Source organism: Heptranchias perlo, chromosome 3, assembly GCF_035084215.1.
Source record: "Heptranchias perlo isolate sHepPer1 chromosome 3, sHepPer1.hap1, whole genome shotgun sequence".
In the NCBI taxonomy this organism is placed as follows: Eukaryota; Metazoa; Chordata; class Chondrichthyes; order Hexanchiformes; family Hexanchidae; genus Heptranchias; species Heptranchias perlo.
The window spans coordinates 60,582,170-60,597,087 of NC_090327.1; the positions used below are offsets into that span (position 1 = coordinate 60,582,170).

The window sequence follows — 14,918 nt, forward strand, 5'->3', positions numbered from 1 at the left end:
GATAGGTGATTCTCTACAGTGCCTGGCCCACTCCCCGTTGTGGTCTTGTGTAGCTGCCGTCTCCCCCACTCCCTGGACCCCACCTCAAAGCCTGAGGCACCACGCCCCTCAGCAATAGTTATTATAAATAATAGATTTTCCCCAAACACTGCTAGTGAAAACCTTTTCAGAAATTTTCCCCCACCTCCCTTGACCTACCCCGTTGCAACCAGGCCCCAACATCCATCCTTGAGGCTAGCTCAAACCCAATCATGGCTGAAGGAGGGGCAAGGTGTGGGAGGGGCAAGGGGAGGGAAGAGGAGAGACGGCAGCAGCATCAGGGGGTGGAAGTGCTCAAAAAGGTTTTATTGGTAATGACCTGGAGCCTGACTATGCGCAGTGTAAATAATCTCCCAGTACACATCAGTAGAATGTAAGCTAGTCTGAAATCCCAGGGTTTTTAACGGGGCAAAAGTGTTGTAGTTCCAGCGTAGGGGAATGGAATTTGGGGTGTAAGTCAAATATGCCAGGAGTTACACCCATTCTAAAATACCAGAAGATGTGCCCAGTCTCAAAGTGGTGCATTATTCTAAAAGACAAGAAAACCAGGGCAAAAAATTCAACCTTTTATGCCAGGATTGCAGCTGATTTAAATTAAGCTCAAAAAAAGGTAACATTCGCGCCAGACATGTGCCAGGCAATGACCATCTCCAACAAGGAGAGTCTAACCACCTCCCCCTTTACATTCAACGGCATTATCATCGTCGAAACCCCACTATCAACATTCTGGGGGTCGCCATTGACCAGAAACTTAACTGGACCAGCCACAAATACTGTGGCTACAAGAGCAGGTCAGAGGCTGGGTATTCTGTGGCAAGTGACTCACCTCCTGACTCTCCAAAGCCTTTCCACCATCTACAAGGCACAAGTAAGGAGTGTGATGGAATACTCTCCACTTGCCTGGATGAGTGCAGCTCCAACACTCAAGAAGCTCGAAAGAGCTTCAGGGCAAAGCAGCCTGCTTGATTGGCACCCCATCCACCACCCTAAACATTCACTCCCTTCATCATCGGCAGCAACTCGCCAAGGCTTCCAAATCCACAACCTCTACCACCTAGAAGGACAAGGGCAGCAGGCACACGGGAACACCACCACCTGCACATTCCCTTCCAAGTCACACACCATCCCAACTTGGAAATATATCGCCGTTCCTTCATCATCGCTGAGGCAAAATCTTGGAACTCCCTCCTAACAGCACTGTGGGAGAACCTTCACCACACGGTCTGCAGCGGTTCAAGAAGGCGGCTCACCACCACCTTCTCAAGGGCAATTAGGGATGGGCAATAAATGTTGGCCTTGAGAGTGACGCCCACATCCCATGAACGAATAAAAAAAAAGATACCTGCAAGACTTGTTGAACCAGGAAGTGTTAGAGTTCACAGACTTTGTCCACAAACTTGGTCTGAAACATCAGCTTTTACTGAAGCAATTAGAAAAATCTTTTCTCCATTGTTCAACTAAGAACGAATTCTGAAAGCTGCCTTTCAGCAGTTTCAGGAACAGAAATTTTTTATCTTCCCACCCTTGTCACTGTGCCCTTACAATGGGGTTCAATATGGACATACCCTGTAATTGGAGCAAGAGGAGGCGGCAATGAGACAGGCACGCAGATTAAGGTTATACCATAGGAGATGATCAACCAGGAGGTACCCTTCCACCAAAGCCTACAGATGACATTGATTCCTCGAGGATGTCACTGAAAAGGTCAACTTAAGAGGCAATGATTCAGTGAGCAGGAATAAAAGGAATTCTTGTCTCCCACTGCAAACTGATCTCCAAACATCCTCTCAAAAACAAAGAGCACACACACTTTGAAAAATAAGACATCAGATCACAAAGTAGTTTTACTGTCTGTATATATATTTACAACAGGTGCTTCCTTTTACCACCATACCTAATCCAGTGCTTCTCTGTGGGGCCCGGACGACTGAAGGCCGTGGGATGCACAACATGCAGCAGTCATCAGGGCCGGTGGGGGGGGGGGGGGGGGGGGGGGGGTGTAATTCTGGGAAAGTAGGACTTGGTGCAGGATAGGATATGGGCCGCAGAGTTTTGGATGAACTTGAAGTTTACAGAAGGTGAGGATGGTCAGAAGAGCATTGCAATAGTCGAGACTGCAGTTTACAGAGGTATGGATGAGGTGGGGTGGAGGCAGGTGATGTTATTTAGTGGGCAATCTTTATGATGGCAAGGATGTGGGGTGGGAAGCTCAGCTGGAGAAAACTGTAGCTCATCCATGACTGAATGTCGAAAAACACAGATAGTGGAGAGGTCGAGGGAAGTGGTGGAGAGGTAGAGCTGGGTGTCAGCAGCATTCATATGAAAGCTGACCCCATGTCATATATTATGTTCTTAATATTATTTTCATCAGTTCCCCTTCTTCTTGCCAGTTGTTTATCGGTAATGTTTGCTGATTCTTGATTGGTGGTTTCTGTGACCCACCTGTTCATTGGTAGGTTTTCTACTTGTGCAGTAATCAGCATTATTTAGTTAAGAGTGTTTCTTGTGATAAATGTGAAGTATACTTTGCATGTGTGACACTTAAGTCTCACACTTTGAAGTGTGATGGACATATGCTGGATGCACATCTCTTAATTGCACAGAAAATATCTATATATTTTCCTTTTCTCATAGCAAATATAGGCTAAGCAACAGGAATTCATTTTTTTTTTGCAAAAGGCCCCGAGACTGACTGTCTGCAGTGACATCCCAAGAACAGACAGAAACAAATCTCAAGGCTGTCTGATCCAGATTAAAAGACAGTGTCTGACATTACTTATCGCGCAATGAGAGAGGTCATAAATATTTGTGCAATCTTGGTCACCAGTCCTTGGTTTTAGTCTTAAAGGGGTAAAGTCTCCATGAAACTGTTTTTTGTTTTGGACATGGAGAACAACCACTGTCATTGCTAAGTAACGTGATGATGCATTTCAATGTGATTCCAGTCGTCCTGTGCGTGTTTAAACAAACAGACCCATTTAAAAAAATTTGCCACATCTTTTTCAAGGAATGTTTTTTTGGGATATCATGCTTTGTACTATTAAAATGACTGATTGTATCTAGTGAAAGACAGGTTTTCACCTGGAACATTAACAAGTTGCTGTGGGACCCAGCAGCCTACAGTCATTATTATTTCAGTAGCGGATAGGATCTTACCTCCTTTGGTGATGAAAAGGAGAAAATCCTGGATCTCTGTCAGAGCTTGAAGAGACTGCAACTTGGTAAGTCGACTCCTATGTAGCAACGTGTCAATACTGGAATAATTCTAACAGAAGAATAAATACGTTAAACATGTTTTGATAAATGTGTCATTTATTATGAACTACAACTTCAAAGTATGCATTATTTTCTCAGTATATTACTGTTGATTCCTTTATTAATAAACATTTATATTAATGCCAAATGGGTAAGCAAAAACTTAACCACTCAGTTGTGTCTGTATATCTAGATGAAAAATAAAAACAGCCTTTAATTTGTGACACACAATCTTAGTCACTGTAAGGTAAGAAACACCAATTTATCTGGTTAACTTTTTTTAAATTTAAAAATACAATATTTTTTAAAAATAGCATTACAAAAGCTGGAACTTGTTACTTGGCCTGATACTCTGAATGAAGGAAGGTGCAACAAGCTATTTAGCAAACTGGCTCACAGGAAGGTTAACTTGAGATAATGATTTTCCCATTTATAGGGCCAGGATTGATAAGCGCATATGTTCTGAGCTTTTTCTCATCATAGCCACGGCATCACCTACTGGTAAGTGCATCACAGCATATATATGGAAAACATATCAGCATCTTTTCTGAAAAATAAATATGTCTAAAATTATCCTTATGGTACTGGACTATACTAATTGCTTTTTAAAAAAAAAATCACCAGAGAAATTTACAGCACAGAAAGAGGCCATTCGGTCCATCCTGTCTGTGCCAGCTCTTTGCTAGAACAGCTTCAATGTACGGATAAAGTAAAATAGGGGAGCCGTGTGCGTTAGACACTAGCTTTCCACTACGGCGAGCTGGGTTCAAATTCAGCCCAGCACAATGGGATTAAAGTCTGCTAGTTATAAGGGTCGTATGCGAAATGGGTTTGGGCAACCTCAATCCAGTCCTTAGTGGGCCGACAGCACTAAAGTATCCCCTAATTTAGCACTAATAGGCATTTTCCCCAGAAGCCACAGGTCCCTAGATTCTGGAAGCGTCCCGTCAGATTGGAAAATAGCGAATGTAACCCCTCTATTCAAGACAAGAGGGAGACAGAAAACAAGAAACTATAGGCCAGTTAGCTTAACAACTGTCATAGGGAAAATGCTAGAATCTATTATTAAGGAGGTTATAGCAGGGCACTTATAAAGTCTCAATGCAATCAGGCAGAGTCAACATGTCCTTGTGAAAGGGAAATCGTGTTTGACTAATTTATTAGAGTTCTTTGAGGAAGTAACAAGCAATGTGGATAAAAGGGATCCTGTGGATGTGGTGTACTTGGATTTCCAGAAGGCTTTTGACAAGGTGCCACATCAAAGGCTACTACACAAAATAAGAGCTCATGGGGTAGGGGGTAACATATTAGCATGGATAAAGGATTGGTTAGCTAACAGGAAATAGAGAATAGGCATTAATGGGTCATTTTCAGGTTGGCAAGATGTAACGAGCGGAGTGCCACAGGGATCAGTGCTTGGGCCTCAACTATTTACAATCTTTTTCAAAGACTTGGATGAAGGGACCGAATGTATGGTTGCTAAATCTGCTGATGACACAAAAGGTAGGTAGGAAAGTAAGTTGTGAAGAGGACATAAGGAGTCTGCAAAGGGATATAGATAGGTTAAGTGAGTGGGCAAAAATTTGGCAGATGGAGTATAATGTGGGAAAATGTGAACTTGTCCACTTTGGCAGGAAGAATAGAAAAGCAGTATTTTATTTAAATGAAGAGAGACTGCAGATCTGAGGTACAGAGGGATCTGGGTGTCCTAGTACATGAATCACAAGAAGTTAGTATGCAGGTACAGCAAGTGATTAGGAAGGCAAATGGAATGTTGTCATTTATTGCAAGGGGAATGGAATATAAAAGTAGAGATGTTTTGCTACAGGGCATTGGTGAGACCACATCTAGAATACTGTGTGCAGTTTTGGTTGTCTTATTTAAGAAAGGACATAATTGCTTTGGAGGCAGTTCAGAGAAGGTTCACTCGAATGACTCCTGGGATGAGGGGGTTATCTTATGAGGAAAGGTTGGATAAGTTGGGCCTGTAAGATGTAAGATCCTGAGGGGACTTGAAGGGGTAGATGCTGTGAGGATGTTTCGCTTTGTGGGAGAGACTAGAACTAAGGGCCACAGTTTAAAAATAAGGGGTCTCCCATTTAAGACATAGATGAGGAGAAATTTTTTCTCTGAGGGTCGTGAGTCTGTGGAACTCTCTTCCCCAGAGAGCAGTGGAGGCAGGATCATTGAATATTTTTAAGACCAAGTTAGATAGATTCCCGATTAACAAGGGAGTCAAAGGTTATGGTATGTAGATGGGAAAGTAGGGTTGAGATCACAATCAGATCAGCCATGATCTTATCAAATGGCAGAGCAGGTTTGAGACGCTGAATGGCCTACTCCTGCTCTTAATTTGTATGTTCGTATGATGGTTAATGTGGAAAAGGGAAATATATCACACTGGTGTAGTAGGGGTGCTTTTGGAGTTGGGCTGAGGCACATTGTTGGAGCAAACTAGGGGAAACTTTACTCAGCATCTGAACTGGAGTACTTAATGCAGACTCTGAGTACATGAAATGGGAAGAGTTCCAATGATCAGCACTAACATCCCTCATCTTATTGAGCACAAAAATAAAAAGTAATGAAATAAATGTTTTTTCTCAGATTAACTAAAACAAATATCCCATATTTCACGATTTCATGTTCCCTTACAATTCCTATAGGATATGCTGAGTATCTGTTCAAGACAAACCTGCAATGTTCCTCCTATGCACCAGCCAGTCAACCTGCTCCCATGCCGCCATTAGTAGCATTCTGCAACTGGCCAGTAGGACACAGACAAGGGCAAACTTGGCTTACTCACCCTTCAACTTTCCCTCTGTCCCTATGCTCAAATGTCACCCTAAAGTGAGCACAGCCACACCAAGTCCAAATGACGAAACTAACAGATGAAATCCAGTGTGATTTGGGAAAGTTATGTTGAATATATTTTTACGCTACAACTATGCATGTTTCCCTTTTGATTTTACCTGAAAATGTTTATCTTGTGCGTTAAAAATCCAGCGAACACACAGATCATTAGATGCCTACTTATGACTACTTATTTTAAAGTCACCAGTAGTGGACAAAGTCTATAGCAACTCAAAAAGCCAAATTCAAATACAAAATTAATCTTACCGAATAGACCATCAACTCTTGACTATATGCCAGGTACTAACCTGCATAAAAATTTGCATACTATTATTGACATAGTATTTAGCACGATCAAAGTCATCCTGCAGGATGTACAGGAGGCTCAGTTCCTGGCTGTAGCGGGTTTCAATAACTGTCTTCCGTTGGTCCATCTTCATCGCATTGTCAATAAATGTCAGCAAAGACTGGTCAGCTTCACCCAACTGTAATAATTTCACCTTACTATGCATCACGTGTGGCAAGTAAGTCTCCTAAAAGAAATACCAAATGGAAGAATAAAACTTGTTCTCACAATCCTTTAAACATCTACTCAAACACATTGTTTACACCTCCCAGGATAATATTTTTTAAAAATGCAATTAAAAACATTTCTATTTATCTCCATGTCTTATTCCCTTGGGTACACCAGAACCCATCTCGGAGGTGGAGAGAGTAAGTGGTTTACGATTACAAGGGAGAAGATGATCAGGCCTCTCTGAGCTACAACGTTGTACAATCTAGCAACCTAGACAATGACTATTAAGGCTTCTTTTTAAATTAAAAAAAACTATTGCTATAGGTGTATTTGGGTAAATGTTCTCCTTTAGATTTTGTATTTTTATTCTCTTCTCTCTCTGCCTGGCCAGACTGGAAGTTAAATGAGTGGGACTCAACCCTAAAGTGATACACATCGAGAGATTGAAGAAACCTTGAGTGGTGCCTAAAAACATTCACACTTTTGGTATAAATTGAACCTTGATTAGTCATTGCATATTGCAGTCAGATGGAGACACACTGTGAGCAGTGGAAAAAGCAGTGACTACAAATCACCAGGCATTGTTCTGTGATTTATAAATGCGAATGATTCGAGGATTTCATTTCCACAACATTCACCTGAGGAAGGAGGAAGCCTCCGAAAGCTTGTGAATTTCAAATAAAATTGTTGGACTATAACTTGGTGTTGTAAAATTGTTTACAATTGTCAACCCCAGTCCATCACCGGTGCATCTCCACATCATACAAATGTCTAGGCACTCACTCGCATTCACCACAGTAAATCAACAGAAAGATGAAAAAAATATGGCAATGGCAAATACCTTCACCATCCACCCCACAATGAATGCAAGATTGTGATGTTCACACAGTATTCATTTTGTGTCATTAAATAGTATTAATATTGTTGGTATAGAACTCACAAAATGTCAGCACCATCTAGTGGTACAAATATAAACTACAATTTGGTGCATAATGTCTGCAAATGTCACGAGGTAATTTAGATAGAACTCTGGTGCAAACATCAGCCCCCTCTCCCTAGTCCCCAAAGTGCACTGCGATGGTAAAAAGACAAACAGCCTGGTGCCAAGCAACTACTGGTTTTGGCTCTAAAATTAAACGTGCAACTGAGCTAATTATATTGTCGGCTTCCCTCTGAGTATTCTCTTGAATGTTGAATGTGTCAATTAACTAGAGCTTAAAGTTTTACTAATTTCTGCATTACATTCAACTTGTTATTCAGAGTAGTTAATTGGAGGCTAATTGAATAACTGTTTGATTTGCAGAAAGGAACAGGTACATGGGAGATCAGCATGAGGCTGTTCATCAGGTTCAGCTTCATTGGGGGTGTTATTCTGATTTACAACCAATTTGGGGAGTTTGGTGAATGGAGATTGCAAATGCTCGATTTATCCAGTTTGCTCACCTTGAATAAGCCACACTCATTGGTTCGTTGTGACAATACATTACACATTTTAAAAAATACAAAGAACAACGTATATGTTCTAAATGCAAATGACTATACAATAAGATATGCATGAATAATCATGCACCTCCTGCTCCAATATCTTGACACTTCAGTAAAACACTTAAATTTTTTTTTTATTCGTTCATGGCATGTGGGCGTCACTGGCGAGCCCAGCATTTATTGTCCATCCCTAATTGCCCTTGAGAAGATGGTGGTGAGCCGCCTTCTTGAACCGCTGCAGTCAGTGTGAGGAAGGTTCTCCCACAGTGCTGTTAGGAAGGGAGTTCCTGGATTTTGACTCAGCGATGATGAAGGAACGGCAATATATTTCCAAGTCGGGATGGTGTGTGACTTGGAGGGGAACGTGCAGGTGGTGTTGTTCCCATGTACCTGCTGCTCTTGTTCTTCTAGATGGTAGAGGTTGCGGGTTTGGGAGGTGCTGTTGAAGAAGCCTTGGCGAGTTGCTGCAGTGCATCCTGTGGATGGTACACATGCAGCAACTGTGTGCCGGTGGTGATGGATGGGGTGCCAATCAAGCGGGCTGCTTTGTCCTGGATGGTGTCAAGCTTGAGTGTTGTTGGAGCTGCACTCAGCCAGGCAAGTGGAGAGTATTCCATCACACTCCTGACTTATGCCTTGTAGATGGTGGAAAGGCTTTGGGGAGTCAGGAGGTGAGTCACTCGCCACAGAATACCCAGCCTCTGACCTGCTCTCAGCCACAGTATTTATATGGCTGGTCCAGTTAAGTTTCTGGTCAATGGTGACCCCCAGGATGTTGATGGTGGGGGATTCGGCGATGGTAATGCCGTTGAATGTCAAGGGGAGGTGGTTAAACTCTCTCTTGTTGGAGATGGTCATTGCCAGGCACTTGTCTGGCGAGAATGTTACTTGCCACTTACGAGCCCAAGCCTGGATGTTGTCCAGGTCTTGCTGCATGCGGGCTCGGACTGCTTCATTATCTGAGGGGTTGCAAATGGAACTGAACACTGTGCAATCATCTGCGAACATCCCCATTTCTGACCTTATGATAGAGGGAAGGTCATTGATGAAGCAGCAATGTCCTGGGGCTGAGATGATTGGCCTCCAACAACCACTACCATCTTCCTTTGTGCTAGGTATGACTCCAGCCACCGGAGAGTTTCCCCCCTGATTCCCATTGACTTCAATTTTACTCTGGCTCCTTGGTGCCACACTCAGTCAAATGCTGCCTTGATGTCAAGGTCAGTCACTCTCACCTCAACTCTGGAATTCAACACTTTTGTCTATGTTTGGACCAAGGCTGTAATGAGGTCTGGAGCCGAGCGGTCCTGGCGGAACCCAAACTGAGCATCGGTGAGCAGGTGATTGGTGAGTAAGTGCCGCTTGATAGTACTGTCGACAACACCTTCCATCATTTTGCTGATGATTGAGAGTAGACTGATGGGGTGGTAATTGGCCGGATTGGATTTGTCCTGCTTTTTGTGGACAGGACATACCTGGGCAATTTTCCATATTATCAGGTAGAGGCCAGTGTTGTAGCTGTGCTGGAACAGCTTGGCTAGAGGCGCAGCTAGTTCTTGAGCACAAGACTTCAGCACTACAGCCGGGATGTTGTCGGGGCCCATAGTCTCTGCTGTATCCAGTGCACTCAGCCACTTCTTGATATCACGTGGAGTGAATCGAATTGGCTGAAGACTGGCTTCTGTGATGGTGGGGATATCGGGAGGAGGCCAAGATGTTTCATCCACTCGGCACTTCTGGCTGAAGATGGTTGCAAACGCTTGTTAGTAATGGTAGAGTGAGGAATATGTCGTGCCATGAGGTTACAGATTGTGCTGGAATACAATTCTGCTGCTGCTGATGGCCCACAGCGCCTCATGGATGCCCAGTTTTGTGCTGCTAGATCTGTTCTGAATCTATCCCATTTAGCACAGTGGTAGTGCCACACAACACGTTGGATGGTGTCCTCAGTGCGAAGACGGGACTTCATCTCCACGAGGACTGTGCGGTGGTCACTCCGACCAATACTGTCATGAACAGATGCATTTGCGACAGGTAGATTTGTGAGGACAAGGTCAAATAAGTTTTTCCCTCGTGTTGGTTCACTCACCACCTGCTGCAGGCCCAGTCTAGCAGCTGTGTCCTTCAGGACTCGGCCAGCTCGGTCAGCAGTGGTGCTACCGAGCCACTCTTGGTGATGGACATTGAAGTCCCCCACCCAGAGTACATTTTGTGCCCTTGCTACCCTCAGTGCTTCCTCCAAGTGGTGTTCAACATGGAGGAGGACTGCTTCATCACCTGAGGGAGGGCGGTAGGTGGTAATCAGCAGGAGGTTTCCTTGCCCATGTTTGACCTGATGCCATGAGATTTCATGGGGTCCAGAGTCAATGTTGAGGACTTCCAGGGCCACTCCCTCCTGACTGTATATCACTGTACCGCCACCTCTGGTGGGTCTGTCCTGCCGGTGGGACAGGACATAGCCAGGGATGGTGATGGAAGAGTCTGGGACATTGGCTGAAAGGTATGATTCTGTGAGTATGGCTATGTCAGGCTGTTGCTTGACTAGTCTGTGGGACAGCTCTCCCAATTTTGGCACAAGTCCTCAGATGTTAGTGAGAAGGACTTTGCAGGGTCGACTGGGCTTGGTTTGCCTTTGTCGTGTCCGGTGCCTAGTGGTCCGTCCGGTTTTATTCTTATTGTGACTTTTTTTAAGCAAGATTTTACAACTGAGTGGCTTACTAGGCCATTTCAGAGGGCAATTAAGAATCAAACACATTGCTGTGGGTCTGGAGTCACATATAGACCAGACCGGGTAAGGATGGCAGGTTTCCTTCCCTAAAGGACATTAGTGAACCAGATGGGTTTTTACGACAATCCGGAAGTTTCATGGCCACCATTACTGAATGAAGAAAGATTTATGGAAGTAGTGAAACCGACATACTGTGGCAAAGGGTTGGTTCACCATATATATTGCTGTTCAATTTTTGGTACGTGTGTGTGCTCAGTAACATTTTGAACAACGCAAATGAACACATCAAACAAAACAAAAGGGTGCTAATGTTAACCATAATTTTTGGATTCTGACTTTTATAAAAAGGCTCCTGGAGGCAAGGCTTCCTCTCCTAAGAGACTTCCATTGGATTTCACTGGGCACTGAATCTCCAACCTATACTGAACATATCTGAAGTCGATGGTGCTCAAAACTTGAAACACCTTTGCTCACCTGATAGAAAGGGTCAGTCCATATCTCCTCTAAATCTGCAGGTGTTTTGTCACTGATGTTGACAGTGGAACAGTATTCCAGTGACTTCCATTCGGTCAGGTGACTATAACACTCCAGGGCTGCAATATCCCAAAAATCTTTCTCTGCATCTGTGGGGTTTCCGTTCACCCACTCTTCGGTATTCAGGGCCTGCCAAATTATAATAGCAGGTTAAAGATATTACAATACAATTCATGGAATGCTCCCGTTACTATTTACCTGCAGAAACAAAGCGAGAAAAGGAACTGCTGTCCTATAACAAAGGCGGCAAAATTACTAGATACTTTCAAGTTAAAGACTCTGCCAGGGGATATAAAAATATTCATACAGACACCATGTAAGAAATGCCTACCCCAATTTTACTTTGATTTTTACTAGAGTCATTGGATGAATATTAATAAAAGCAATCCATGAATTTGTCCCCCAATTTACCTTTCACGTAAACCAAAATATTGACAAACAGGCAAAAATCCTCTACCATGGAGACGGACAAGCAATAATGGAGGTGATGGTGCTCCCAGAACAAGTTCCCTTCCAAGTCACACATGATTCTGACTTGGACATATATCCCTTATCATCGCTGGGTCAATATCCTGGAACTCTCTATCTAATGCCATTGTGGGAGCACCATCACCACAAGGTTAAAGAAAGCTCATCACCACCTTGTCAGTACAATTGGGGATAGGCAATAAATGCAGCCTTACTGGTGTTGCCCACATCTAGTGAACAAAAAAAAAAGCTATGCTTACAATCCACTGTTTCACTGCTGTGGCGTAAATAATATGTAACTGGCCCCCAACGTACACAAACATATTCCATTCATTATGCTAAAATCACAACTTTTGAGTATAGTGACATCGGAGAACAGATGACTCTTCTATCTATATCTTTGGAACAGGGAGGGCAGCACTGTTATCTCACAGGTCAAATTGTTGGCATTCTCACAACCACTTTTACCTGATCATATAACTGTACAGCCTCAGCATAATCGCTTTTTGCTTCTGCCAATAGTGCTTTTTGAGTGATTGACTTTGTACCAAGTTTTTCACTGAAGATGCCACGCAGGACATCATAATCCCCTAGCGATCGGTACAACCTGCAAAAAGATCAAAGTTAAAACAGTCTGAGGTTTAACTTTAAATAATTGTTTGCATTATCATTGTGGCTCGGTGGGTAGATGCATCACAACAAGCTGATGAGAGAGCTGAATAGCCTACCGACACTTAAAATCTAGACTCACACAAAAGTACTTTGGCGAGATAGTGCCTTTGGATGAGGAAGGAGGAAAAGGCAAATAACAAGGAAAAGTATATGTTTAAAACAAATGTAAGGAGTCGCACAACACCAGGTTATAGTCCAATAGCTTTATTTGAAATCACAAGCTTTCGGAGCTTTGCTCCTTCGTCAGGTGAAGTGAAGAGATGCATATAGGCACAGCTTATATAGTCAGAGAATAATGTCTGGTGATTACAGATAATCTTTCTAACTGCCTTTTATCACACCTCGGCAGAGAGATAATCACAGCAATCAAAGGAGTGAATGGTGTTCAAACAGGTTAGTCAGGGAAACATTACATCCAAGAATACTGAGGTGGGGTCGTAAGGGGTCAAATATAGCAGATGCTGGGGTTTGTATTAAAAACACATAACTTTTTTGCTGGAAATCGCAGCAGGTCCGGCCGCATCTGTGTATGGAGAACAAGCCAACTACGACTTGAGTCTGGATGACTCTACGTCAGGTGGGGTTACATGTAGCGTGACATAAACCCAAGATCCCGGTGTTTTTAATACAAACCCCAGCATCTGCTACATTTGAACCCTTATGACCCCACCTCAGTATTCTTGGATGTAATGTTTCCCTGACTAACCTGTTTGAACACCATTCACTCCTTTGATTGCTGTGATTATCTCTCTGCCGAGGTATGATAAAAGGCAGTTAGAAAGATTATCTGTAATCACCAGGCATTGTTCTCTGACTATATATGCTGTGCCTATATGCATCTCTTCACTTCACCTGACGAAGGAGCAAAGCTCCGAAAGCTTGTGATTTCAAATAAAGCTGTTGGACTATAACCTGGTGTTGTGCGACTCCTTACATTTGTCCACCCCAGTCCATCACCGGCATCTCCACATCATGTTTAAAACAGGCACTTTTACTATTTTATTAATCATGCAGAGACTCACTTAGCCAGCTGTACCCATCGGGCGGTGTCGGGAGGCAGCTGGTTCATGCCTCGTGCTCTCTTCGCTGGAGGTTCTTCTGGAGGGGTGTGGTGGATTAAACTCAGCTCCAGAAGCAGAATTCCCATTGGCTGTTGTAAACTGGCTAAGGCAGTTGAGCTTACAATAGAGGGATCAAGATTCAGCAGATCTGTGTGCTGACGACTCATATCCTTGTAAAACAAGGCAGAGAAGTACTGGTACAGTGCAATACATCAAAACCTATGTTATTTAATCGAACAAGCAACTATAATCAAACTGATCACTTTATTTCTATAATAATACATAAAGCAGGCAAAAGCACAACTTACCCAAGGACAACATAGAAACATAGAAAATAGGAGCAAGAGTAGGCCATTTAGTCCTTCGGGCCGGCTCCGCCATTCAAAATGATCATGGCTGATCGTCTAACTCAATACCCTGTTCCCGCTTTTTCCCCCATATCCCTTGATCCATTTAGCATTAAGAAATATATCTATCTCCTTCTTGAATACATCTAATGACTTGGCCTCCACTGCCTTTTGTGGTAGAGAATTCCACAGGTTCACCACCCTCTGAGTGAAGAAATTTCTCCTCATCTCGGTTCTAAATGGCATACCCCGTATCCTGAGACTGTGACCCCTGGTTCTGGACTCCCCAGCCATCGGGAACATCCTCCCTGCACCTAGTCTGTCTAGTCCTGTTAGAATTTATATGTTTCAACGAGATCGCCTCTCATTCTTCTAAACTCTAGTGAATATAGGCCTCGTCGACCCAATCTCTCCTCATACGTCAGTCCCAGGAATCAGTCTGGTAAACCTTCGTTGCACTCCCTCCATGGCAAGGACATCCTTCCTCAGATAAGGAGACCAAAACTGCACACAATACTCCAGATGTGGTCTCACCAAGGCCCTGTATAACTGCAGTAAGACATCCCTGCTCCTGTACTCAAATCCTCTTGCAATGAAGGCCAACATACCATTCGCCTTCCTAACTGCTTGCTGCACCTGAATGCTTGCTTTCAGCGACTGGTGTACAAGGACACCCAGGTCTCGTTGCACCTCCCCTTTTCCCAGTCTATCACCATTCAGATAATAATCTGCCTTTCTGTTTTTACAACCAAAGTGGATAACCTCACATTTATCCACGTTATACTGCATCTGCCATGTTCTTGCCCACTCACCCAACTTGTCTAAATCACATTGGAGCCTCTTTGCATCCTCCTCACAGATCACATTCCACCCCAGCTTTGTGTCATCTGCAAACTTGGAAATGTTACATTAGTTCCCGCATCCAAATCATTGATATATATTGTGACTAGCTGGGGCCCAAG

General features: G+C 43.4%; 1 protein-coding gene across 2 annotated transcripts in view; it reads right to left on the reverse strand.

Annotated features, from left to right (window-relative positions):
- prkdc (protein kinase, DNA-activated, catalytic subunit) overlaps positions 1–14,918 on the reverse strand; it is a 253,759-nt gene that overhangs the window by 59,324 nt on the left and 179,517 nt on the right. For both annotated transcript variants that reach the window (XM_067979911.1, XM_067979910.1), the window contains exons 63-67: positions 13,571–13,779; positions 12,345–12,483; positions 11,349–11,537; positions 6,453–6,677; positions 3,196–3,304 (exon numbers count right to left, since the gene is read on the reverse strand). In XM_067979911.1, the coding sequence (XP_067836012.1) occupies positions 3,196–3,304; positions 6,453–6,677; positions 11,349–11,537; positions 12,345–12,483; positions 13,571–13,779 (871 nt within the window). The remainder of the gene's footprint in view (positions 1–3,195; positions 3,305–6,452; positions 6,678–11,348; positions 11,538–12,344; positions 12,484–13,570; positions 13,780–14,918) is intronic.